This window comes from Hippocampus guttulatus, chromosome 15 (genome assembly GCF_054856545.1).
Source record: "Hippocampus guttulatus isolate MCC_2025c chromosome 15, RoL_Hgut_1.0, whole genome shotgun sequence".
NCBI classification, from domain to species: Eukaryota; Metazoa; Chordata; class Actinopteri; order Syngnathiformes; family Syngnathidae; genus Hippocampus; species Hippocampus guttulatus.
Window position 1 is genome coordinate 11,400,056 of NC_141275.1, and position 25,643 is coordinate 11,425,698.

Sequence of the window (25,643 nt, forward strand, 5' to 3'; positions counted from 1 at the left end):
AATGTCAGACGTGCAGAATGCATATTGCTTGATCATGAACGACATGGGCCCCGTCAACCTTTCTACCCGCAGTAACGTGTTTAACATGGTAAGTTAGCAATCAGGTGTAACAGCATTTGCATTGGTCTTTCTTTGCAGACTGTTTCCGAGAGGCTTACGAACGCCCAACGACTTCAACGTCTTTAACAGTGACACCAAAATGTATGCAACCGACACAGGCGTTAAATGATATGAACCATTTACTGACATGTTATTTTTCAGGTGAAAACTGACAAAATGACCTTTTTGCACCCATTCATTTTCTGTAATATCCTTATTAGGGTTGTGTGTAAACTAGAATTTGTCCCAGCGGACTGGACGAGAGACAGGGTGCACCCCGCATTGGAGGGCACTAAAGAGAAGCAACCGTTGACACTCACTCCTACAGAAAATGACAAGCCCACATTTGAATCAACCTAACACACGGAGACTCATGAGGCAGATGTGCAAAAAAAAACCTCACTAAGCTTCCTTGACCTCTTACCTTTCTTTGGTAATGCATTAATAATGTAATGGTTGTTGTGTGACCGTGTGCTTTCTTTGCTTTCACATACGAGTCCTAGTGAACCTATTTTTTAAAGGTTCCGAGCTGTCCGCTGCGCTTCCTAGTTTTGAGCAGTAGGGGGAGTAGTAGACACTATAGACACAAAACAGTCACATTTAACGGAAAGAAGAAGAAGCGCACCGTGAGGAAAATGGCTCGTTAGCAGAATGGATGTCAACTAACTCACCCGTGGTTGATCTCTGTGTATCGATACTTTAAGCATGCTTGATCACCGCTGACAGCCAAAATGTTCAAAAGGATCAAGCGCGCAAATTTTCGACGAAGGAACGAGTCCGATGAGGACGAGCGGGAGGAGAATGTGCAGCCGATGCTCGCGCCGACGTTGTTCGGGCCTGTTTTGGAGGAAGTCCCGTTCCTGGAGACGTCCAGCGGCAGCAACGACGTAAGCTTAAGCCCCAGGAGCAACGGCTTCGGGGTCAATTTTAAAAGCGTCAGGAGGGACAAGAAGGCGAAAGACGGCGCTCCGGTGCTCGGACCGACGAAAGCCAGTTTGCTGAGTTTCGACGATGACGAAGAAGAAGGTACCGCATCGGTGCTCATTTTGGTTTGCGGAGGGAGCGTGCTGTGCCGCCATTTTCACATTGTTAGTCCATTTGGTTTCTAAATTATATCGGTGGCATACGCTCCTTATTATTTAACAAGATAATTTGATAACTGTCACGCTGCATAAAATTCGTACAAACAGGTGTTTGACAAATCATTTTTTGTTTGTGCTACGTGACTGACAGAAAACTTGTTCGATGAAACACATTTGTGATTACTAATTCATGATCAATCCACTGTGTGCAACTGTCGGTGCCGTGACATGGCTTCGAACAGAAGGACCAGAGGTCTTCCGAGTGAAGAAGTCCAATCACAGCAAGAAAATAGTCAAGCAGCTGAAGAAAGAATACAAGGAAGACTTGGAGAAGTGTGGTGTCGTCAAAACAGGTGGGGGATGTCCGCGGCGTTACGTGATGTGCACCGTTTACTGACATGTTATTCTCCACTGAAAAATAAAGGAAAATATCAATACTAATTCACTGACGTCCAAACACGATTGGGCAAAACGAAAGCCTAAAAAGACGCTGCACAGTAACCTACAGCAGTTAGCACGCCTGCCTTTTAGTTCATTGTCCAATTGACTCATCCTCATCTTTCCCTATGTTCCACAGAAGCGGTGCCTCAACCTTTTGTTGCCATCAAAGAAGAAGTGGTCAGCAAAGTGGGCAGTGAGCATGGCGTGGATGAAATGGAGGTTGATAGCGCTGACGAGCAGAGGGAAGAGGCGAAAAGCAATCAAGTACAGAGGAGCAGCAACAACACTGGAGCAACATTCAACACGCTCTCCTCCCTCAACACTTTGAGACCTGGTACCACTTTGCAACACGATTAACCATGAGCCTTTTACCATAACTTAATGTTTTTGTTCTATAGCATTGGTTCTCAGAATGGGTTCTGGGTGTGATCTAAGTAGTCGGCAACAAATTATTTTACATAATTTAAAAATTATATAATCTGCCTGGGCCAGAAACACACTTGGCCACCGCGTAAATGCAAAATGAGTTGCAAACCCCACCCCCCCCCCCCCACCCCCCCAACTGTGGTCCATTTTCCTTTTGGTACCTATTTGTTACTCTAGGGGAGATTCCCGATGCAGCATTCATTCATGCTGCTAGAAAGCGGCGACAGCTGGCCAGAGAGCTTGGGGGAGATGCCCCACTTGTCGAGACGGAAGCCCCCAAGAAACGCATGGCGCAGGAAGACCAAGACGGGAGTGACGACGAAGACGAGGAAGAGAAACGGATCCGGTTTAGCGGCGTGCGGAGCAAAACCCAAAGGCAAAAGATAGCAGAAGAAATAGGTACGTTACCTCACTGGACATGATTTGGGCATCCGCCTTTTGCCGCCGTCGTGACCGTTGGCTCCGTGCGTGTGAAAGGTATCGAAGGCAGCGACGACGAGGCACTAGATACAGGTCATGATGAAGAGGTGAGCCGGTGGGAGCAGGAGCAGATCAGGAAAGGGATCAGCATACCACAGGTGAGTAGCCACACACAACTCCTTGCTGGAAAACAAAACATGTTTCGAGCTACAGTATAGGTTACGATTCATTTACGGCTAATTGCGAATTATTTTTGATAATCGCTGACTGGTTTAGATGCCTTTGTAAAATTTAACACAAGTCCTCAAAATTTCAGTTTCTCAACAAATATTCCCCGATTTCTATGATAGCATATTTTTGCCAATGTGTTGGCTGTTCACTGGCTTTCCTCAGTTAACAACCACCCAAATCGATCCCCAAGTCATGTTGACACTAGTATCGGTCCCAAGTGACCACCTCATCTTGTCTCTCTCGACCAGGTCCAAAGCAGCCAACCGGAGGACACCGCGGCTTACTACCAGAACAGCTACGATACTCACCCTTACGGCTACAACATGCCCTTCACCTACAGCGTGATGCCCCCGCAGGCCAGCAAGGCCCCAGGCCCGGCAGACGGCACTTCGGCTCACTTCGGGCTCTCTGTTAGCGACTTAGCCCCGGTGTCCATTGATCTGGTAAAGAAACGCCTGCGGGATAGGTAGGTCACGCACACGACCAGCTTTGTCATGTCGGACACTGCCTGCTCTCTGTGGTCTTGGAGACCCAGTAAAGCTACATTCAGAGCTAAGCTCATACTCCACTTTGGTCAGAAACTAATTAGAATTTATTCAACTGCATTCAAGCCTTCTGCTTGATCTAATTATGCACTGTAAAGCAATTGTGCCCTTGACCTACTCCCTACTGCCTTTTTCCCCCCTCCACCACCTTCTGTCTGTCCATTTTGTGTCCGCAGGCTCGGTCATATGCGTACAGGCCACAACGCCAACATCAATCGCTACACGCAGATCCAAGAAGACCTTGCCGCCTCAGAGAGCGCCATAATGCAGCTGGACGGCTCGTCCAATGACAATGCAGATCAATATCAATTCTTGCAAGAGATGCGAGGGTATGTTGGAGACTTGCTTGAGTGTTTCGGTGAAAAGGTAAGGGAGATTATGTGCTCTGTGCTTAGATGTTTTGTGTCTGTCATCTGACCACATGATGTTTGTGACAAATTTTATTACAAGAGGTATTTATAAGTCACTGCTAATAGTGAGGAAAAACATTCTCGGTGTTACTCATATTCTTGGAGCACCAACATGACGCAACTCAACTTTGTTTATAGAGCATTTTAACAACAAACACATCTGTGCTAATTGCTATCTGCAAAACGAACTGAATAAAATACTCTTTCCTAATCCATATGAACGAGCGTGCCCTTTTCATTTGTGCCGAGCATACGGGTGAAGCCGAGTTTCATTCCCTTTCGTTGCACATGTTGTGTAGTGGAGGAGAGAGAGAGCATGCAGAGTCAAATCCGTCGGAATGAATAGTTTGCGCGTGTAAGATGGTGTAAGCCAAGAGAATACTTGTGAAAACAGTGCAACGATTGTATATGCTGAACTGGAAATGCATGTTGAATTCTAAACGTTTTGGTCTTGCAGCACCACCCACACGGAGCAACCTGCAGCATCTAAACCCAATGTTTCTTTTAATTCTAGGTGATCACTCTTTTCATAACGCTAAGAGCGGCATACAGATCGACTGTAAACATTAGGACCTGAAACGGATCTCTTAAATTCTAGCGGAATATTGCCTGTTGGGTAAAAGTGTTCTTTTGCTGCAATTTATGGCTTTAGCCACCAGCGAATTCTTTGCTTTTACTCCGCAGTGTTAATATTCCAGCCCCCCCCCCCTTTTTTTTTTCTTTGGTCGACGTCGCAATCCTCCTCTCCCTCACAGCAGCGAGGCATTCCTGTGACCCGGAGCCCTGCTCTTGTGTGGTTCAGAGGTCACAGAAGGTGTCGTATGTTTCAGGTGCCTGCCATCGAGGAGCTGGAGGCTGCCATGCACCAGTTACTAAGGCAACGGGCCTCGCGACTCGTCCAGAGAAGACAGGATGATATAAAAGATGAATCGGCGGAGTTTGCAAGCCTTTCAAGTCAGTCCATCTTGAAGGTTTTTATGATTCACTCGAATGGCCTTGTTAGTTCTGTGTGAGTGGGCGAGCTCTGTGTCTGTATGGCCGGGATGTGTATCCCTTATCCCCGATAAAAAGTGTGTTTTGTATGGATGGATGGATGCGAGTGAGCATGTATCCGTGAGAAAAATGTATCATCTAGTTTTGCACGGCTGAGTCTCGCTGTCAGCGGGATGCCAATTAAGTCACTTTAAAGGTGACCAAAGTTGTCTTGTGACTTCTATGAGCTAACGAGTATGTTGCAGACAGGTAAGTGAACGGGAACTGATACGACTGGGGGGTGGGCAGAAGCTGATTTGACTTTACTACTAAACCGAGGCCCCCCACTCATTTGCTGCCTAAGGCAAAACATTTCACCAGTGCTCAGTTTTCTGTTCTATCAAATTATTACTGAACAACTGTTAATTTTCCTCATTGTCAAATGCCCATCCCGACTACAAATATGAATTTGTACCTTATTGCTTGAAGTACCGAATAGCTAAGGACAATTATCTGACTTAAAGTTAATATCAAATGTTCAGCAGTGTTAATGTGACGACGTGTGGCTGTAGGGTGATGTCTTCGTAACACGACCGACGCTCACATCACTCCTGTCTCTTTTAGATAAAGCCATCATGGCTCCCAATCTGGATTCATTTGGTCATGACCGCACATTGTACCAAGAGAGCAGTCGCCAAAGGAGGATAGCAGAAAGAGAGGCCCGACGGTAAGAGGGATGAAAGGAGGGGGGCGGGGGGTGTCATTTGAACACAGTGTCAAATGTTAATCGCGGTGTTTGCAGAGCTCGACGGCGTCAAGCGCGAGAACAGAACGGAAAGTGGGCGGAGCACAAAGAAGGCTTGTCGTCCGATGACGAGGAGACCTCCACGGACATGACCAGCTTCAGCGTGGAGCACGGTATTAAGAGTCGCATTGACAAGACGAGACAAATGCTCAGCGATCAAACATGAACTGACACTGAGAGGCAAACTTGCTTCCTTCCAGATCGCATCACTCGAGAATGTCAGAAAGTTTTTGAGGATGTGCTGGAGGACTTTCATTCCATGGACTACATCAAATCCCAATTTGAAACGTGGAGGCGGAACTACGCCGAGTGCTACAGAGACGCGTACATCGGCCTCTGCCTGCCCAAACTCTTCAGCCCTCTCGTTCGACTGCAGCTCATCACGTGGAACCCTCTTGAGGCGAGGCCTGGTTTTCGACTTTAGTTTTAACCTTGCGCCGAGCCAAATCTCAAAAGCAGTCTTGTTATGCTCCTCTCCAGGCGCAGTGCAGCAACTTTGAGTACATGCTCTGGTTTGAGACGCTGCTGTTTTACGGCTTTGAGGAGCACAGCACGTTGCAGAAAGGAGACAGCGACATCGGCCTGCTCCCGGCGATCGTGGAGAAGGTTGTCCTCACCAAATTGACAGGTAGCCAAACATCACTCTTGAGGCATGTTTTACATTTCTCCAAATAATATGCTCGTCACTGCTATGTTACTGAACTTCGCGGTGAACAACACAAATTTAACGAGCACTGCAATTGTCAAGCGTCACCCGAGCAGGGCCACTACAAGTGTTTCTGCGTCTGCGCAGTGTTGTCAGAGCAAGCGTGGGACCCGCTGTCAAACAGTCAGACGGCACGGCTGGTGGGTTTCATTCGCCGCCTGATGAAAGGTTACCCGACCGTGTTGCATGGGGACAACCAGTACACACGGGTGAGTCCTACTCGCAACACCGCCTTCGTGTGGACTTTCGTCATCTCAACACAAGCCTTCTATAAATGTACTTTGGTGGTTTTGTCCGTCAGGAGTTGTTGAGAACAGTCGTCCTGCGTGTTCGGCGGACACTGGATGAAGATGTCTTCCAACCTCTCTACCCCAAAAAGTATGCTGCGCTTTTGTTAAAATAGAGTCTACCAAATATTATACGGTTAATTGCACTCCTATTGTGATTTTGCTTTTGTTCAGTTTGCTGGAAAACAAGAACGGTGGTCCTTACTTATTCTACCAGAGGCAGTTTTGGAGTTGTGTTAAGGTTTGTAGAAAATCCCTCACCTGTTTCCGGTTCCCTATGTAGAAATTCACCTATTCGTGTTGGAACCTATCGTTAGCTAGCTGCAGAAAAACTTGCCTATTTATGTGCATTTTCTCTCACATCCTAAGATGCCCAAAAAATCTCCCATTGCTATGTTTTATAGGAAAGTAGGAAATGGTGTCAAGAAGGTATTGTTGAAAACTGCGAGACAAAGTTCAAAGTTAAACGAGGCTTACGAAAGGATGTTACGGAGAGTCTTTGGCACATTTTTTTTCTAAAATCAAATCCTCTAAGTCAGTGGTGTCAAACATACGGCCCGCGGGCCGGAACCGGCCCGCAAGGAGGTTCAATCAGGCCCGCAGGATAATTTAAAAGTGAAAAAATGCATAAAAGACACAGAATTAATATTTTTAATAAGGTGCAAGTCATTGAGTATCCGCTAAGAGATACTGTTTTGATCAGAGAAGAAGACAACAGCAGCCTCAGTCCGTCACTGAAACAGACCAATGACAGCAGACGCTATCAATAGTACTCTCACATTTACACATTTAATAGCACTCTCCTTAGTTTGAAAGGTGTAGGCAGGATTACATTTAGATTTTTTATGCATTTGTAAATGGCTTAAAAATCCTTTTCTTCATAAATCTCGTTTAATCTTAAAGTGCATTACTGTATTTTTCAATACCAATTACTTGTTAAAGTTTGTACAATCAGTGGGATCAGTTGCAATGCATATATGTGAATGATAAAAGTAAATTGCACATTTGTCGAAGGAAATGTAAGGTGCTTCGTGAAATGTTTTGTAAAAGATATGTTCATTAAATTTCAACATTTTCCTAATGTTCTTGTGCTTCTTTGTACCAAAACAAAGGAAAGAGGTTATTTATAGCAAAGTATGGTTTCATTTTAATGGTCCGGCCCACTTGACATCTACCGAGGCCGTATGTGGCCCACCATGTGAAATGAGTTTGACACCCCTGCTCTAAGTCATTTCTTTTAAAGGATGATGTTTTATTACTATACTTTGGAGCGTGCTATGAAGATGGTTGAGTCTGCCCATGACAGGAGTCTAACAGCCCTCTCTCTAATTAGCTGTTGGGGAACATCCTGCAATGGGAGGGGATCGTCTCCACTTCCTGTCTCAAGGACCTGGCTTTAGACAGCACTCTGAATAGGTACATCCTCTCCGCGCTGCAGACCACCGAAGCCAGCGAGGACAATGTTCACAAGTCCCAAAAGGTAGCGTCTTGCTTCATTGTTTTGGGGCGGGGGCGTCGGCCTGTGCCGGGACCAGTGTGCTCACCTCTCACTTTTTCTTGCGCCTTTTTTCCCCAGGTGGTAGACTGTTTGCCGATGCAATGGTTCAATGGGCTGAAGGGCCAGAAGACGCTTCCGCAATTGGAGCCGCTGTGTCGCTACCTCGTCCATTTGGCCAATTCGTTGAACCGCAGCAGCTTGGGCGCTTCTGATGTAGAAAGACGCGTGACAAAGTAAGACCACTATTGCTTTCTTGATTGCTTATCGTTTGTAAGTCAAACACAAACATTCTTCTGTGTGCCCTTTATGGAAATACAGTCGCTAAGAGTTAAGCAGAGTACCAAAACAGTTTTTGGGCACCTTGACATTGGGCCTACTATAAACGAAATTTTTTTTTGCCAATGTTCTTGGATCACGCTTCGCGATTTTTATTGCATCACCGTGTAGCCTCGACGCCCTCTTTTGTGCCCACAGGGATCAAGTGAAAGAGATTGTGAAGATGCTGGTTTACATGAAGGCTGTGGACCACATCATTGCCGTGGCAGCTGAGCAAGGCATTAAGGACATCAAGTCTCTGTTGGAAACTAAGTCATAGACAGAGGGAGGGCCGCGCCGACAAGTTCTCTTTCATTATGTTTGACTCCTCACTAAATTGGGCTCTGGGATAAAATGTGTATACTGAATAAAACACCTGTGTAAATATTGTGAATAATGTATAGAAAGGTTCCTCTCTTCATGCACTTGTCTAATAATCTTGTATCAGCCAGTCTAAGAGACTCTGGTTTCATGCCATAATACATTTTGGACGCGAGATTCCCGGTTTAAATAGACTTAAAAAAATAAAATTTAAATACGGTGCATACCGAGTTATGTAAAAACTGCCTTGCGAGTGACTCCTTTCACATTTCTTCCTGTATGTGCTAAAAGTGACCTCTTGCTGCACCACACACAAAGAATAATGCCGCCGCCTCCTCACCAGCACAGAGTGTGCACACCATCTGTGAAAGTTGGACTCTAGTCTTTGTTTGTTTTATCATCTGTCTGCTTGTGAATAAAGTATCCACTTGGAAACGCTCCATCCATTTTACTTGTTTCCCAGTATTCTCAGACTGACCACTTTGAAATTTTAAAGCCCAAACTGACCATCACTATGGTCAGTTTTTCCCAATTACCAAGCTGGTCTGCAAATTATTTACCACAATGTCTGCCAATGACCTCTATTGACAGAACCGTTACTGTTAATGCTTGAACACTTGACTTTTCTAGGGTTACCCTGTTTGACATCTCTATTAAATTGTTAATTAACCAAACGAAACAAAAATGAGTGCTTTACTGAGAACATTTTTGCTTTTTTTTTAACGACCTCTATGAATGACCAGACTGATCTGTTTCCCTTTTAGAAATAAATTGCGGCCCTTTAGTTTTGAGGTTTGCTCACCACTGGCTTGAAAATCGGGACTATCTCGCACTATTACGCAACTGTGTCCAACACAAAGCGGGTGGGGCTACGTTGTGCGTGCGCGCGCGCATTGGTGTGTGCGCGTGCGAGCATGTGTGTGTACGCGTGTGACCACGTTTTCAACCAAGAGGCTCCGCAAAAGAGAAACCTTTCAACCGGATCGGAAAAGTTGGGACTTGTATCTTCAGCCGCTTGCGTGCGCGTGTGTGTTCGTGGAGGAAGATCGCTTTAATATTCTCAGATGCTCTCGCTCAACTTATACAAAGTAAGTAAGCTACGTTGGTTTACTACGACTGCATGTGCGCGCACAGGATCCACAGACCCCCGTGTTCGACTGCTTGGAACTTCATGTACAGGCTTCGCGCGAGAGATTCGTTGGCACATCACCGCAAATCACCTCAATTTCAACCCAGATTCGCTGATCCATTAGCACTGCGAATCATTATTAAAGCCCAATCCGCACACGCACACTACAGATAACTCTAAAGGACTTGCTGTTCCTCTCAACAACATTGCAATCCGCCTATACAGCAGTCCCGGGGGGGGGGGGGGGGGGGGGGGGGGGGGGGGGGACTGTTCCTTGCACACATCATTAAGTCGACCACAAAGTGAGAGGACGCTGCATTTGTTTCGCTTCGCTTACATTGCAGTGCTGCACAGATACGAGCTCTCACTTCATGAAGTGTATTCGATGTTTTGAATAGTGCAAACTTACTCGCTAGGTAGTAGTTTATAGTTACTTGAAAAGTGCATTTTAAGTCAGAAAAAAATGGATCACCAAGTAAGCCAAAAACTCAATTTTAAGCTCATAAAATCTGCATATTGGAACTAATAACCCTATATTTTATATTTTGGGGGCGGGGGGGCTGGGGTAGCATTCCGGAAGGTGTGCACATCAGCAATGTGATTGGATACTGTGCAGGGAGGGCCATGCTGACAATTTAAAAAAAAGAAAGAAAAACGAAAAAAGACCATTAATAATGCTACATTACATGACAATACATGGGGTGAGTTCTATTTTTCAGGGTTAAGTTGCAAACTTACTCGAAATAGTCAAGACAGGAGAGAGAGTTAAAACCCTGTTTTTGAGGTGAAAATGCTCAACAAACAAAAATGCATTTCAGGTAAAAAAAAAATTCAAGAGCAAGTATATTCAAAGCAACTGAAGTAAATTCTCAATTGGTTTTTTTGTTTGTTTGGTTTTTTTTGCCCTTTGAATATTCTGCCGATCTGTACTTGTGTTATTACCTGCCCATGTGTGTGAGGTCAAGTTGGGCCATCTTCAGGCTGCATGGGATGCAACAGCGCAGAATTCAAATGGCCGACGTCAGCAGCTCCGAGGGGGATGGGAAGCATCTGGAGTGAAAGCAGCAAGTGGTTACAACAGCAGACATGCGACCAGCATATCAAAATGTGTGTAAAATACAAAATAATAATAATAATAATAATAATAAAACAAAAACGTACAATCAGTACTGAGCACTGTAAGCCATCCACAGTTTATTGTAAGCAAACACCAAATCCTTCCCACCACTGCTTTATGGATAACATTTTGATTCTGTCCACCTTTAGGTTGTTCCAACAGCAGCCGTGGCAACCGTATCTCATTTATTTCCAGACCGTCTAACTTTAGCTGCCGTGAAAGTGGGTCGGTCACCAGTGGTTCTGATTGCCGGAATGGAAGATACCATCTATGTATATCTTATGCTAGCTTGCGTGGCGGCTTTCCAGGTTGACCGAGATTGGACCCACTCGCTACTCCCGTGGGCCGCTGTGGTGTTTATCTCATCACTAAGACGACGAATACACGAAAACTAAGTTTTAAAAGCAGGGTTGCAAATGAGAGCGGTTGTTGCTAGAATAAATAGACTGCCGTGTGTACATAAGAGTGAACAGCAGCTTTTCCGTGGCGCAGACGCGGACAGACAAATTGTGTGGAAGATATCACATCAGGCCAGGTATGAAACTTGAAGTTGCGAATGTCACGTTCTGCAAATATTTTTGAACTTGTCGCAGTGAAGCAGCCGCGAGTTGTCTGTCCAAAGCTCTCGCCTTTTCTCGCTCACTGAACGAAGCAGCAAGGCAGCACACGTACTTCAGTGCATCCGGTTGAAGCACCTGATAAATGAGGCACATTGTATTCCCAATGGGGACAATTATAATGTACCTTGATGGGAATTTGAGTAATATGAGGAATTTGACCTCCCTCCAGCTAGATGCCGAAACAAGGACACCGCCGGCACGGCACGCGTTGCCTTTATTCTTGCTGTTATTGACGAGCTCGGCTTACAAGGGGAGTGTCGTCTTGCACGACGGGACAAGCACAAATGGGGACTGTTGTTGTTCAATGTATCAACTATGTCTTTCAGTGTTAATGGTTTTAATTATGTGTTGCTGCTTAATTACCACAATTAACAGTCCGCCCATGTTGGCATTTATCCCACCCCCCCCCCAAAAAAATCACAGTTTCAGCTCAATCTTCATTTCCATTCAAATCAATCACATTTTTGGTATTTTTACAAAATTCCTGCTTCCGTGTGTTTTACAGAACGTCTGTCACACCGCACCAAAAACATAAACATGATTTTCATCTAGTTTTCATAAATTCGTGTACAGTCAAGTCATGTCATATTTTCTTGTAGTATTTTCAGAACAAGGCAGACGTGTACGCTAAGTGAACAAGGACACCGTGTAAAAGGCACCACGCGTGATGATGTGCTTTGGCCCTAAGCAGATAAACATGTTTCAACACGGTCTTACTGTTCTTTCTGACCTACTAAAATACTTTCCACTGGACTCTTTGTTCTGTTTTTAGCTTCATTGAAATTGCTGCCGTCAATCCACCTGAAGCGAACCCTCATACGCTGTAAATGTCAACAGGGGCATCTCAATGCTCTATTTTGATTGGCCGTCAAAGAACACACCCTTGTTTTTCCACCCGACACACCTCCACCGCTACTTCTACCTTCCACGCGCTCATCGACAACACCACTTTGATCATCATCAGTAGCAAATTATCGGACAACGCGAACCACCTCACAAGAGTGCTCATGACTTGCTGTCAGGAAATTGTTTGAATTTGTAATCGCCCGCCTCTGCGTGATAACCGTGCTGCATTGTGTGCACGTGACTTCTGCTTGGAATAGCCGAGCCATGTGAGTGAGTCCTGCCGATCCTATTTTGGACCCCATTTAAGTCGCCGCACGCTCCTCTCCGGAGTTCAAGCAATAGAGACTAAACGTGCTATTTAATCCCATTTTTCTGGAGGCGTGCAGTGCACCAGCGGGAGAAAAGTTCAAGTAAGTTAACTGTCACCGCTCACATATCACCTAAGCCATGCGCAGTTGAGAGTCCTTTGTTGGCTGTACTCAAATGATAGATTTAAAAAAAAAAAAAACTAAATAAATACAATATAAAAGAGGTGATGAAAATATATTTTGACTTGTAGATGAAATGTTTCAGGAGTCTTTTTAGGTTGCAGTCTGTCTGGGTTTTAGAATTGCATGGCGGGCCCCCATGAAATGCCCGTGGCCGTAATTTAAGTAGTCCCCATTTATGCTGCTTAATTCTACCAACAGACAGCTTTTAACTCGGCACTCAGTTGCCTAAACTTAGTCACTGAGGGGTTTGGGGGTCATGCGGTCCACAAAGACAGGGTTGATTTACGGTTTCTGTGTGTGGTTCTGTAAGCACACTACCAGTCCAACTATTTTTACGTGCGGTAACTGCTTATTTTTATGAACTCGACGGGAGGCAGTTTATTTACTGTATCTCTACCAGACGAGGCTTTTTTTTTTTTATTGGTTTAATAAATTGTTGGAAATCTTTGCATATTTTGCAACAAGTACGCATTGACGCATTGTGTAAACTGTGATGTTTGACGTCAATTTAACCGTTATCACAATTTTGTTTTACAACAATATATAAGGCGTGTCAGAATAGATTCGGGACTGGTGTCATAAAAGATGTCCAGCATTTTCAAATTGGGGAACGAGGAAAATGAGCCAGGTCAGAGGGAGGTTGCAGCAGTCTGACGGAGTTCTTCTCAGCCAGGAACTGTCGGAAGCGCAGTCGTAGCGTGAGCAGTCACGTTGTTATGGTGAGCACGACTCTCGCCTCTTATTGTGCACTGAACCAAGCAAACGCAACCTTGAAGGGGACAAGTGGTGGGGTTTCAAATATTTGTTTTGCGTCCTGAAACTTAACTGACACCCCTTATTTGCATTTTTGCATAGTGACCCGGGAATGCTTCATAGCAACTTCTGAGAAGCTTTATTTTAAAGTCTCTGGTCTGCTTCATGTATAATATATCGCCAGGAACATTTGTGCGTCTCTGTGAAAGGGGTGCTAACCTTACGTTAAACTCAACAGGAAGTTTCGATGGGGTGTGACATGACTCTTATCGCTGTCCGCGTGACCTTTCAAAGTTTGTGTCACCAAGTCAGTGAGTTATGGAACGGCGCCATCATATGCATGACCGCATCATCGTGCGCCAGCTCTTTTTTCCACGTGACATTGTTCTGGATTCTTGCTCAATCACTCCAGAGGAACTGTAGAGATTGAAGAATTTCTCGGTCCCACTTTGTTGATTTCAGTCTGCTGCCTTTGTATGAACTTAATGCTAAAGAATGTGGACGAGATGTTGGGCTGCTTGTTATCATCCGTGGAGTATTTTTCCACCAACAGCTGTGGCGTTAGAATTTGGGGAATTGTGAAGTGTCAAAAGCTGAACACAATCTGTGTCCGTGGTTGACCTCCAATTTGTTCACCTTAAAAAAAACATTAAAAATAAAGTAAACCACCGCCCTAAAACCTCGATTAAGAGTGCAGTTCAGTAACAATATCACGTTCATAACGCAAAAGTGAACCAGTTAACATCTCTATCATTTTGGTGAAAGTCAGGCCCGGTGCACACCTCACAACCGGTAACACCAGTGGAACATTAATGCGTTCAAAAATATGGTAAGGACTTCATAATTAAAGCAAAATAGCAGCTTCCAAGATAACGGCTCGCATTAGCAGCTAACGTTAGCCACCAATTTGTTCGTCTTTGTTGGATATCTTCGGTTTCACTCAGTGACAGTCAACACCCGGCTAAATGTCACATCTTTTCGGCTGGCATGGGACAGAAATACCCCGGAATTTTGGACGGGGCATTGTGACACGCAGAAGTCTTACTGCTTTGAACTTGAGTCCACTCACTTCACGCAAACTTGCATCATATGACAGAGCATAGTCCATGCTTTTTGGCAACTGCCGAGGCCTATGTTCCTGAACATTTTGCAGTGCGTTTCCAAATTTTAAGCTTGCACTGCATGGATAAGGATTGTTCATGTTCAGGCTGAGTAACGTCCGTTTTGCTTATCTATGAATAAGCGACGCCAAAACCGTTGCCGTACTTGTCATGAGTTATGAATCTTGGGTCAACCGGGGATTTGGGTCGACGCCTGCGAATGGCGTTATGTAACACGTGTCAACAACACATCCAGCAATAAAATGGATGATCCCTATAGACTTTTTACTTTTTGGACACTGTTCAGAAATGCTGGATTTGGGAAGTGTTAGATAACACAGGAAACTGCTCGACTTAAGTTGTCCAGGATGCCCGTAGTGTAAATCTGATTGCAAGTGTGGCCGCTAAAAGCGTTCCCGCAGCAACGTGCCTCTCTGCCAGTGGATCGAGCTGTATATAAATGTACGCTTCAACCCTGCGCTCATTTCCACCGGCGACAGAGACGCTTGCATCGCGTTTATCGTAAATCTTCTCCTTCCTCCAAAAGGTGTGTGCCGCTTCTCCCCTGTGACCCCTAAATCGAGGTCAACCGTCTCCACCTCGCTCGACTTCCCTTCCTCGTAGTCGGACCGATGGGGCTGGACACACTTTTGAGATTTGGAAAGCAGTTGCTGAGGGTCAAGGTGGTGGACTGTAACGTGGAGGATTCCCGTCTGTCGCGATGCCTCAACACTTTAGACCTGGTGGCGCTGGGAGTGGGGAGCACGCTGGGGGCCGGCGTTTACGTGCTCGCCGGCGCCGTTGCGCGGGAGAATTCAGGTAATCGCCGTCCGTGATTTAAAACTCCTGCGGTATGCTGTTGGAAGCCTTTCAGTTCGAGCTTTGCGTTGCGCTTATAGGTCCCGCCATAGTGCTGTCATTCCTGATCGCGGCTTTAGCATCAGTCCTAGCTGGCTTGTGCTATGCCGAATTTGGAGCTCGCGTTCCCAAGACAGGCTCGGCTTATTTGTACTCTTATGTGACTGTTGGTGAACTCTGGGCCTTCATAACCGGATGGAACCTCATACTCGCCTATATCATCGGTAAGCCCGCATTTCCGACTGTAATAAATCCCAACAAGAGCATTCAGCGAGTAATAACTTCCTTGACTAGTTGAAATGTTACCCCTACTTGAAATGTGACAAAAGGAATAACCTGATCTGACAGACACGTGTCTGAAAATGTTCTATGTAATTTTCTGTCAAATTGCACCCAAGTGAGCCGTCTAAATGCAGATCTAATTAAAATCAAATGTCTTTCAAACGAGTCTTCTTACGGTGATGACAAAAGCAATCAGCCTCAACGAATCTTCCCTGTAATTCAGGTACTGCTAGCGTGGCTAGAGCTTGGAGCGCGACCTTTGATGAGTTGATAGGGAAGCGGATCGAGGAGTTCTGCAGAGGGTACATGCAAATGAATGCACCAGGAGTACTGGCGGAATACCCGGACTTGTTTGCGGTTGTCATTATAATCATCCTCACAGGTAAAATAATAATAATAATAATAATTTTTGTTTGTAATAACACCCATCGCTTTTCTGACCATGCGGTTCATTTTTTTTAATATATTTTTTTTAACTTCGAAGGTCTGCTGGCGTTTGGAGTAAAAGAGTCCGCAATGGTCAACAAGGTGTTTACTTGTATCAACATGCTAGTCCTGTGTTTCATGGTGATCTCTGGCCTGGTCAAAGGTACTTTGAAGAACTGGTACCTCGACCCTGATGAAATCCTGCATGCCAGCAATAGCAGTAACTCCACTCTCAAGTAAGGATATGCTGACGCACACTCCACGCTCACGATTTCCGTTACAAGAATGAGGCAAAGGACTCTCAGTTTTCCTGTTGATTCAAGTCGCAATCATTGTGTCAAGTCCAATTCTTGCCCCACTTAAGGGACACCACAAGCCCGATCCCAGCACACCGCGCAAGTGCTGGATTCGGTCCGTCGACAACTTTGCTAGTTACTGCCACCTTCAGGATTGGAGTGGAACATTTTGCGACTGTTGACTGCTCCCATTAATGTTTTCTGTCCATTTCTTAACTTTATCTCAGAACGTATATACAGATACGGTATCTCAGCTGTCTTGTTCATAATCCAATTCCCTCCTCCCCCTCTGTGTCTAGTTTTACAGATGTTTTACCAACTAGAGAGGAGTTAGGAGTTGGTGGCTTCATGCCATTTGGTTTCACAGGCGTCCTGTCTGGAGCCGCGACCTGTTTTTACGCATTTGTTGGATTCGACTGCATAGCAACCACAGGTCAGTGTTGATTTGGCCTGCCCTCGACGAGTCTTCCTCTAATTTCCGCATGCCTAATATCAGCCAGTGGACATACTTTTGGGGGAGTGTAACTAGATCTGGAGCAGAGATCATGTCTCCAAAGCTTGTCCAAACATTTTGCGCCGTTACATAAGCAGGGCAACGACAAACGTTCAAGTTTTAGAGTGCTTGGCCCGGCGCGAAGTGTGACGCCGGTAACAAGAACCACTCGGACAATTTTCCTTTTATGTACTGTAACTTCTAATCTGTTCACTCTGTAAAAGGCTTGTAAAAGCTCCCTCTCAGCCTTCTGTGTTCTGAATGCTAATTGGCTCCTGTGACGCTAACCCTGAGCAATTACTGGGGTTGTATTTAGGACGGCGCTTCAGTCGCACACATGGCAGAAAGACTTCAGTTTGTGTGTGTAATCTGGGTCAGTCAGTGGCTTTGACCTGTCAAAAACAGCAAAAAGGGTCCAAGCGGTGTTGAGATGAAACCAGCATTATTTCAATATCAACAGTCATACTTTACTGCGACATTTTTGTTTGGTGCGCCATGAAATTTTCCTTCTGTGAAATATGTGCCTTGGCTCAGTAAAAGCTGGCAATGCACTAGGAAAGAGTCAAGTGTGCAAAGTACGGACAAGGCAAGACTTGTGCATTGGTTGCAAACTCTCGAGTGGACAAATACGGAAACACACCACGAAGACTGCAAGTGTATCTAACGGTTGGTTGCATATTTTATTTTTTTTAAACGATCCTAATAGGAGAAGAAGCAAAGAACCCGCAACGAGCCATTCCCATCGGCATTGTGTCGTCGCTTCTCATCTGCTTTGTGGCCTACTTCTGCGTTTCTGGCGCCCTCACGCTCATGATGCCGTACTACCTGCTCGACAGTAACAGCCCCCTGCCCGTCGCCTTTAAGTACGTGGGCTGGGACGGAGCCAAATATGCGGTGGCTGTCGGCTCCCTTTGTGCGCTGTCCACAAGGTAAGGCCTTCTTGGACTATGCGCATTGATGCGCTTGCGGTCCGCCGGTCTATTTGTGAATGCGTATTTTTAAAGTCTTGGCTTGCTCAGTTTAATGGCATCAGACTGCGTGAGCGGTAATGGGATCACTAAAGGTCACTGCATGCTACATCTTTTCTAAAAATCTGCCGTGACTGGAGTAGGTCATGTGTCTGAGTGTGTGTGTAACCTGTAAAAAGTTTGTATATTTTATTCATTCATTTATTTAACACTAGCGTGGACTCTCAGCTTAGGAACATTTCAGTTGTCAAATTAACTTTAAACTGATGTTTGTTGGAAAATATTTTCATTGATTCTTTTTGGCGTCTCCTCTGTGGGTTATAATAGTTTGGAATTTGTCGTGACAGTCATTTTTTATTTCATTTTGACTTGCTTTTTTTTTTTAGAAATGCAGCTATTAGTTTTTGTATTAGTTTTAGTTTTTTGTATATAGTATATATAGTATTTGAGTGTTGCATTAAAAAAATAAAAAGTCAAAATAAACATTGAGCAACAAAGTAAACCAACCCCCTTCTTCTGTTAGGTAATAACAGATGATATATTTAAAATCGGCTCCGAAAGCTTTTAAATGAAATGTAATAAGTCATAAATTATCGCTGTGCTTATCATCAATTTTATCAAATCAAATGAAGTTTCAGTTAATTTTCATATTTTAAAAAACACGTTTATTTCAACTAAAATGGGAGTTCCCCCCCCCCCCCCCCCAATTCTCGTTCTCGTTGTGTCTGTGCACAAAAGATTTTTTTTATGACTGATTTTGCAAACTTATAAAAACGTTCAGCACAATCCACTCGGCATATGTCCAATAATGCGAAATGCTGTAACGTAAATACGTTGTCTGGGGGGAGCTTCCCTTCAGTGGAGCTTGCCTTGGTCTCTTAAAATGCTTTTCAGCTGACTGTTGCATTCTCTCATGCCGCAAACTCCAATTAATTCCAAATGACTGACAAAATGGCGCCATTTGGAAAACTCTCTTTGAAATTTGTTTGACTTCTGAGAGATTATTTCGTAATTTATTGCGCTGATCTGACCTTCCAAATAGCAAACAGGTTATTCCGAGGAATAGGTGAATAGATCCAAACAGTGTTTTTAATTGCATGCCACCGTCACTCTCACCGCATGCGTCATCCTAAACAATTTACTTCATTGTTATGGATGTGACTATGAATGCTTTGTCATATTTGTTGACTGTTTGAGCTAATGCCTCATGTTTGAGCACTGCCTTCTCACGTACATGCGGTTCCAATATTTCCTGGTCCCCCCGTCCCCTGTCCCCCTCCCTCACTTCTGTTAGCCTGCTGGGCTCTATGTTTCCAATGCCCCGTGTCATCTGGGCTATGGCTGACGACGGGCTGCTTTTCAAGTTCATGGCCAAGATCAGCCCGCGCAGCAAAACCCCGCTAACTGCAACCCTCACCTCTGGCATAGTGGCAGGTGAGACACTAACACGCATGTTTTCGGAAGGGCAGTCATGGTTTCGGAGTCGTCCTTTTTCATGCTGCGGAGCTCGAAATGTGGGTTGACCATTTTTTGTTTTTTGGGGGGGTGGTGGTGGGGCGGGGGCGGTTGAGAGAACCCTGGCAGAAATAAGTACTGGTCCCTACGCATGTAAAAGGAACGTACTAATCCTCTCTGATGTCATGTGGCTTCTCTTCAGAGGACAACTAAATGTCGATTGATTATTTTTGAAAATCCGCATTGGAATGCAGATTGAAAAAAAAACAAGTGGGATTATTCGAATCTTATTCGAGACCATCTTTCTGCATGCAAGCATCAAACGATAGATATCAAGTCCCCCCCCCCCGGCATTGCCCCGCTGCCAGCGTGCAGCCGGTTTTAGCTCCCGCTGCTTTTTCTTTCTACGGCAAGACTGCATCTTTCCACCTGCATTCGTTTCCTATTGACTAATTATTTCCCTTCCCCCCCCTACTGACCTTTCCCAATCCCCGCCCCCAACCCCGTGCCCTGTTCTCATGCCTGTCACCGCATTCTGTTGTTTACCTCCCCCCGCGCCACCCCAGTCTGTTGGGTTCCATGTTCCCCCTGCCTCGTATCATCTTTGCCATGGCACGAGATGGCCTGCTCTTCTCCTTCCTGGCCCACGTCAGCGAGAGGAAATCCCCCGTAACATCCACTGTGACTGCTGGGGTTCTGTCTGGTAAGATGAATAGGGGACGCAAACATGTCTGCATGGGTTGTTTTGGAGTTGGCGGAATGATGACCCCTCTTTAAAAAAATATGTGTCTATGGTAGCAGAGGTAGTGACCCTTCCCTTCAGTAGCCTTCCGTTATCAGCCATTAAGATATTTGATAAGAGCCTCACTTGCGACACACTTTTCGGCCATTTGTTGAACACCAATAAGACAGTATAACAAAGGCATAATGAGTCCACTCATGCAGGAGCTGCTGTGGACCACAGTTCACGCCCAGACACTCACATGCCAGCTCGCCAGCATCAGGTCATCCCACTTGGCCCACCTCTTCGAGGCACATTTCTAAAACACACTACATTCAATTCATCGTGTCCTTTACATTTTGTGCTTTTGCTTTTTTTTTTTTTTTGCGTGTGTTCAAATAAACTGAAAATGGGTATCGGTTTAAATATGTTTAAAGCATGGTGAGTGGGAAAACCTTTTAAGAGGGCCTCTTCAGATGGTGGATTTTCACCTATTGCGGGTAGGTGAACTGCTGGCCCTTTCTGGAAACTTTTCTTATGTGATGTCTACAAAATATCACCAAACACGAGTCCAGCCAACTCGCCACACATTAGTCTTGTTTTGAATCTGACTTCCATCACAAATGCTGTCCAAATAAGTCCCATCGGGCTTTTTACCAGGAAAATGTTGATCTGATGTTCAAGAGGCTTATATTTATGCATGGCATGAACCAAATTCCAAGCCTGCCTGTCTTTGTCACCCAATTTCTGACAATTGTCTCTTGTTCCCCTTGTTTTCCCCTTTCAAGCTATCATGGCCTTTCTATTTGACCTGAAGGATCTGGTGGATCTGATGTCCATCGGAACGCTGCTGGCCTATACATTAGTGGCTGCCTGTGTCTTGGTACTAAGGTGAGTGGAGCACCGTCAGAATTGTTCACACAAGAATCAACAAAAGGGGCTTCTATCAGTCCATTCGGCAACATTTGTCAGACGAGCAGGACGTAGTTGACTGTCAAAGTCAGTCTCGCGTATTTTGCCCCCGTGTGATGAGTAGAAGTAACAAGTAATACGACCAATCGGTGCTTCATCAGCACGGTCGCCACCCTGACACTGCCACGTCTGCTCTCAAGCAACCATTGAAATTGAGCCCCGCATCCATACTGAATGTAATTTCACACCTCATCATCTTTTATACTGCCCGCACAGATTACGACCGACTTGAACTGCGTGTGCCGACATTATGATTGACAGTACTCATAAACAGGCTTATGACCCGCTAACGTTGCAGCGCGACGGCGTATTGCTATGCGGGCACCGCTTCTTGCAGCTAATTCCAAGTTGAATTCGGCTCGGCGCTGCCTTTTTGATTGGCAGGTACCAGCCGGAGCAGCCCAGTGCGATGTATCAGATGGCCAATATGCAGGAGGAGATGGAGCAGAGCGACGGCAGTATGGGCATGCTACCCGGTGTGGAGGAGAGGTTCCGCTTAAAGACGCTCTTCTTCCCCGACAACCCCGATCCGAGCTCCCTTTCGGGCTTCACGGTCAACATCTGTGCCTCGATTATGGGTATGCCAATGCACCTGACCTACTTTCATACTAACTACAGGTGGAAACATTTGACAGCTGGAACACAATAATTGAGTGGGCAGGGCCTCTGAAACTTCATGGGTCCAGGGACCTCTAATAGGCAAGATTTTTTTTCCCCCGCCCAAGTAGCCCCTCATTATCCTAAATGCCTGGGGAATAATTTACTTTTTCAACTTTTTAATCCTAATATTCATGGCCTGCCTTATTGACAGGAGCTGAACCAAATGCAATCAAATTCAATTCAATATTGAGCCATTGCTGCTAGCCGGCATGCACTGCTTCCACCACCAACATGGCCGTGAACAGAGAGGAGCTCGTTTAATAAAAGCAGTCGAATGTTGCCCACTACTCTATATTTAGCCACTTTTCCAACAACTTTTTAACATCCATTCATCCATTTTCCGATCCGCTTTATCCTCACAAGGGTCGCGGGGGGGGGTGCTGGAGCCTCTCCCAGCCGTCTTCGGGCACTAGGCGGGGGTCACCCTGAACCGGTTGCCAGGCAATCGCAGAGCACACAGAGACGAACAACATCCGCACTCACAACTAGGGACATAGAGTGTCCAATCAGCCTGCCATGCATGTTTTTGGAATGTGGGAAGAAACTGGCGTACCCGGAGAAAACCCACGCAGGCACGGGGAGAACATGCAAACTCCACACAGGGAGGCCGGAGACGGAATTGAACCCACAACCTCTGCACTGTGAGGTCGACATGCTAATAACTCGACCAAAGGCCCACTGATTTAATAATAACGATTTTAAAAAAACAACACACACACAAAATTAAAATTCCGGACCCCGGTTTGAGAACCGCTGTCCTAGGATCTTACTGACAACAATTGATAACCAAAAAATATTTTCATGCAGACATTTATGAAGTAAATCTACATCCCCCCCCCCCCCCCCCAAAAAAAATCACCCGATCTGATATCGAGCAACATCGAAACATACCCAGACATTTATCATTTAGATTCGATTTTACGGGCATTCACGTTTTAACGACACTCTTTTGTTGCTATGCAGGCCTACTGATCCTGGTATTCAGCGCACTGGCAGTCCAGGGAGGCTCAGCTTCATGGAACATTGTAATCCTCAGTATTATCTTCATCGCGTGCCTCCTCCTTACTTGTATTGTCGGGAGACAGCCGCAGAGCAAAACCAGCCTTTCTTTCAAGGTTTCGTTTCTTTACACCGCCGCAAATTAGCACATAGTCAAATGAACCAGACTTCCTGGACACTTGTCCCTCCCTCCGTCATCTTTTGCTTCGTAGGTTCCGCTGCTGCCTATTCTTCCGGTGATCAGCATGTTTGTTAACGTCTACCTGATGATGCAGCTGGATAGGGGCACTTGGATACGGTTCTCAATCTGGATGGCTTTAGGTAAACAGATCTTTTTTCTTTGAAAAAGTATTCTCAATCACAAAGTCAGATTGATTTTATCATGAATGTTTGACAGTGCAGAATCTCAGCCCGGAACCTCAAGGCGGATTCCACTTTCATTTTTTTTTTTGTATCTGTTTTTCGCCAGGTTTTCTGATCTACTTCTGCTACGGCATCCATCACAGCGCCGAGGCGGCAGGCGCCCGCTCATCCCCCGACACGGAGATGAACGGTTTCAAGCGCGATCGCGATTCGGTCTCCACGACCCCCGAAAAGGAGGCCTTCCTAAACGAGGGCATCGAGGTCAGGGAAGAGGATGATGAAGACTTGTAAGGGAGCGTTGTTGGGCATACCGACCTGCCGACCTGGCCTGGCAAATGGTCTCGCTGTGTCATTTGACAGGATATCTCCCAGCCCTTCGAGTAACCGTTAGAGTAGCGTTCACTCAAATGAATGTTAAAACTCTCACATTCAAACACAGGACTTGTGAAGCTGCACATTTCGCTGACGCTTAAGAATTCAGCTGTCTTACATAGCTTGCTGCTGCTGCCGTGGAACCGTTCTCAAATCCCGGGTGACCATCATATTTTGTTCGTCCGGGTCAGATTATGTCTTCAAACGTGTCTTCGCCAACTTTTTTTATTCCCTAACAATGAAAACAACGTTACTTTTGCGTAGACAGTGTTGGACGAGTTACTTCCAAAAAAAAAACCGCTTTTTGAAAATAATTTTGTGATGTTTTGGCCTCTGAATTGTTCGACATTACACTTGCTCTACATTCGGAGTTATTTTGAGCAAGACAACGACAGAATGTAAATGAAACTTGAATACATTCATGATATTAATGCAATTTTGATAGGCCTACTTTCCATTGAATATTGAAACAACTACTTTTGCTTCACAACTTTTTTTTGGACAATTTTGTTACATCTGTTCCGCAACGAAATCCCAGATGATTTTAAAATGCCAACGCCACACTTTCTTTGGGTCGGGAAAGTCCATGGACCATCTTGCCATCCAAGTGCATTGCAACATGCCTTACCGTGACTGTAAGAGGGATAATAATATTTCCGACCGCGCGACAGTAAAAAGCGATCCTTACTCAAGGCAATGTATTTCTTGGCATGCACCAGTACGTTCTAGAATCGCAGACACTTATGTAAGTGATGTTGTAATGTTCTCCCTCTTCTGGCAGGACACTCTTAACACAAATAGCTCATCTCTGATCGTATTGATGTCCTTCAGTGGCAGCGCAAACGGCCGCACCTGTTAGGGCAAGCAGCGCAGCGGAGGATGCAGGTCATACAAAAAGATCCGGCGTCACAAAATGAGGTCATGAGTAGTAGTGGTAGTTCGGATAGAATTGATAAATCGATGACGAGTGTTGAGCATTGCGTTTTCACAGTACTGGCTGCTGTGTCCTTTTAGTACCAATACCTTATGACATTGCTTATTTGCAAAACATAACGTTGAAACAGCGCATCGTTTGGATTTTATTTTTCTTTTATATATACAGTATATATATATTTTTTTCTTTACCTCGTTCTAGATTTTACCCGGTTTGGTATGATTCTATCCATGTCCCCAGCATCACGGCCTTTTTATTTTATTTTTTCAGTTACGAAAGATTTGGATACAAACCAACAAACCAACATTTTGTTCTCAAGTTTGAACGAATGAATTGTCGTAACATTTACAGTCGCCACAACTATTTCTAGGTTGCGGTTCAGGTCTTATTTTTAAGATCAGTTATTTACAGTGTGGGATGCGCAGTCACCTGTGCAACAAAGTCATTTGACTATTTACAGAATATAATTAACGAACATGTATATAATTCTTTTTTTGTTTGTTTATATTACTGCAAGTAAATTATTTGTAAATGCGGGAGTGGTGTGTTATTTTGTATGTCCGGTGTATAAATTGTCGGCAGATGATTTGGTTACAGTGGGTTTTGTGTTGTACAGCTACAGGTGTTTTTTTTTATACACCATAGCTTGTGTCCTCAGGATTATTCAAAATCCCCAAATTCACTTGTCATAAGAATTACTGTACATATTAGCAAAGGACCGTTGAAAGGGTGTGTGTGTGTGTGTGTGTCGCTAAGGCCTTAAATTCTGTTCCTCATCTAATCTTTACAAGGAGATGCAAAATAAAAAAGTAAAAAATTAAACGTGCTGTACAGTAATAATAAACTCCTTGAACTGTGCATGTTTGCTGGTTCTTTGTCAGAAAGAATAAAACAATATTTCCATTGTTTGAATTACCGCAGACTTCAATTCGTCCTAATTAGTGGACCGGCCGGGATGCGTTTGGTAATTTATCACAATGCATTTGTCATTTTGTCACCGTTTCAACACCTTCCGCATCCACTTATACACACAAAAGAACTACATAAACAAAAACGAGGACTAAATAATGTCATCAGATAATTCATTAAGAATTGAATTATTATTGGCACCATACTGGAAAGTAATATGTAAATGAAATTGTAACTATCAAGAAGAAAATGTGAATTTAATCGTAACTGCCTTGACTCAATAAAAGGTTGGCCCAAGACTGGAATACAGTAAAAGGTTTC

The 25,643-nt window shown here is 44.8% G+C and overlaps 2 protein-coding genes across 5 annotated transcripts; both read left to right on the top strand.

Annotated features, from left to right (window-relative positions):
• The first annotated feature begins 715 nt into the window (after positions 1-715).
• paxbp1 (PAX3 and PAX7 binding protein 1) lies at positions 716-8,998 on the top strand. The gene is made up of 18 exons (XM_086131142.1): positions 716-1,125; positions 1,424-1,534; positions 1,759-1,956; positions 2,226-2,447; positions 2,526-2,626; positions 2,948-3,165; positions 3,421-3,610; positions 4,485-4,608; positions 5,251-5,353; positions 5,429-5,544; positions 5,632-5,831; positions 5,912-6,059; positions 6,225-6,346; positions 6,439-6,515; positions 6,599-6,665; positions 7,758-7,904; positions 8,001-8,155; positions 8,397-8,998. The coding sequence occupies exons 1-18, from the start codon at positions 831-833 to the stop codon at positions 8,515-8,517; spliced, it is 2,715 nt and encodes a 904-aa protein (XP_085987268.1). The 5' UTR covers positions 716-830; the 3' UTR covers positions 8,518-8,998.
• A 461-nt stretch (positions 8,999-9,459) lies between these two features.
• slc7a1a (solute carrier family 7 member 1a) lies at positions 9,460-25,271 on the top strand. Of its 4 annotated transcripts, none has more exons than XM_086130815.1 (13): positions 9,460-9,646; positions 15,162-15,433; positions 15,514-15,696; positions 15,978-16,136; positions 16,239-16,416; positions 16,776-16,909; positions 17,676-17,898; positions 19,232-19,371; positions 20,902-21,004; positions 21,470-21,663; positions 22,709-22,860; positions 22,957-23,065; positions 23,214-25,271. In XM_086130815.1, exons 2-13 carry the CDS (start codon positions 15,247-15,249, stop codon positions 23,396-23,398), a joined length of 1,947 nt encoding a protein of 648 aa, XP_085986941.1. In that variant the 5' UTR covers positions 9,460-9,646; positions 15,162-15,246; the 3' UTR covers positions 23,399-25,271. The 4 variants fall into 4 exon arrangements, with proteins under 4 accessions (XP_085986941.1, XP_085986944.1, XP_085986943.1 ...); XM_086130818.1 differs by lacking the exon at positions 19,232-19,371 and adding an exon at positions 19,959-20,095; XM_086130817.1 differs by lacking the exon at positions 9,460-9,646 and adding an exon at positions 10,269-10,794.
• The last annotated feature ends 372 nt before the right edge of the window (positions 25,272-25,643 follow it).

Bases quoted from the DNA above. Each gene is read 5' to 3' on its own strand.
- slc7a1a (XM_086130815.1), top strand. From the start codon at position 15,247: ATGGGGCTGGACACACTTTTGAGATTTGGAAAGCAGTTGCTGAGGGTC. The intron at 21,005-21,469 runs GTGAGTGGAGCA...TTTGATTGGCAG, and splicing joins GCCTGTGTCTTGGTACTAAG to GTACCAGCCGGAGCAGCCCA. The intron at 21,664-22,708 runs GTATGCCAATGC...GTTGCTATGCAG, and splicing joins CATCTGTGCCTCGATTATGG to GCCTACTGATCCTGGTATTC.
- paxbp1 (XM_086131142.1), top strand. From the start codon at position 831: ATGTTCAAAAGGATCAAGCGCGCAAATTTTCGACGAAGGAACGAGTCC. The intron at 3,611-4,484 runs GTAAGGGAGATT...CGTATGTTTCAG, and splicing joins TTGAGTGTTTCGGTGAAAAG to GTGCCTGCCATCGAGGAGCT. The intron at 6,666-7,757 runs GTTTGTAGAAAA...CTCTCTAATTAG, and splicing joins AGTTTTGGAGTTGTGTTAAG to CTGTTGGGGAACATCCTGCA.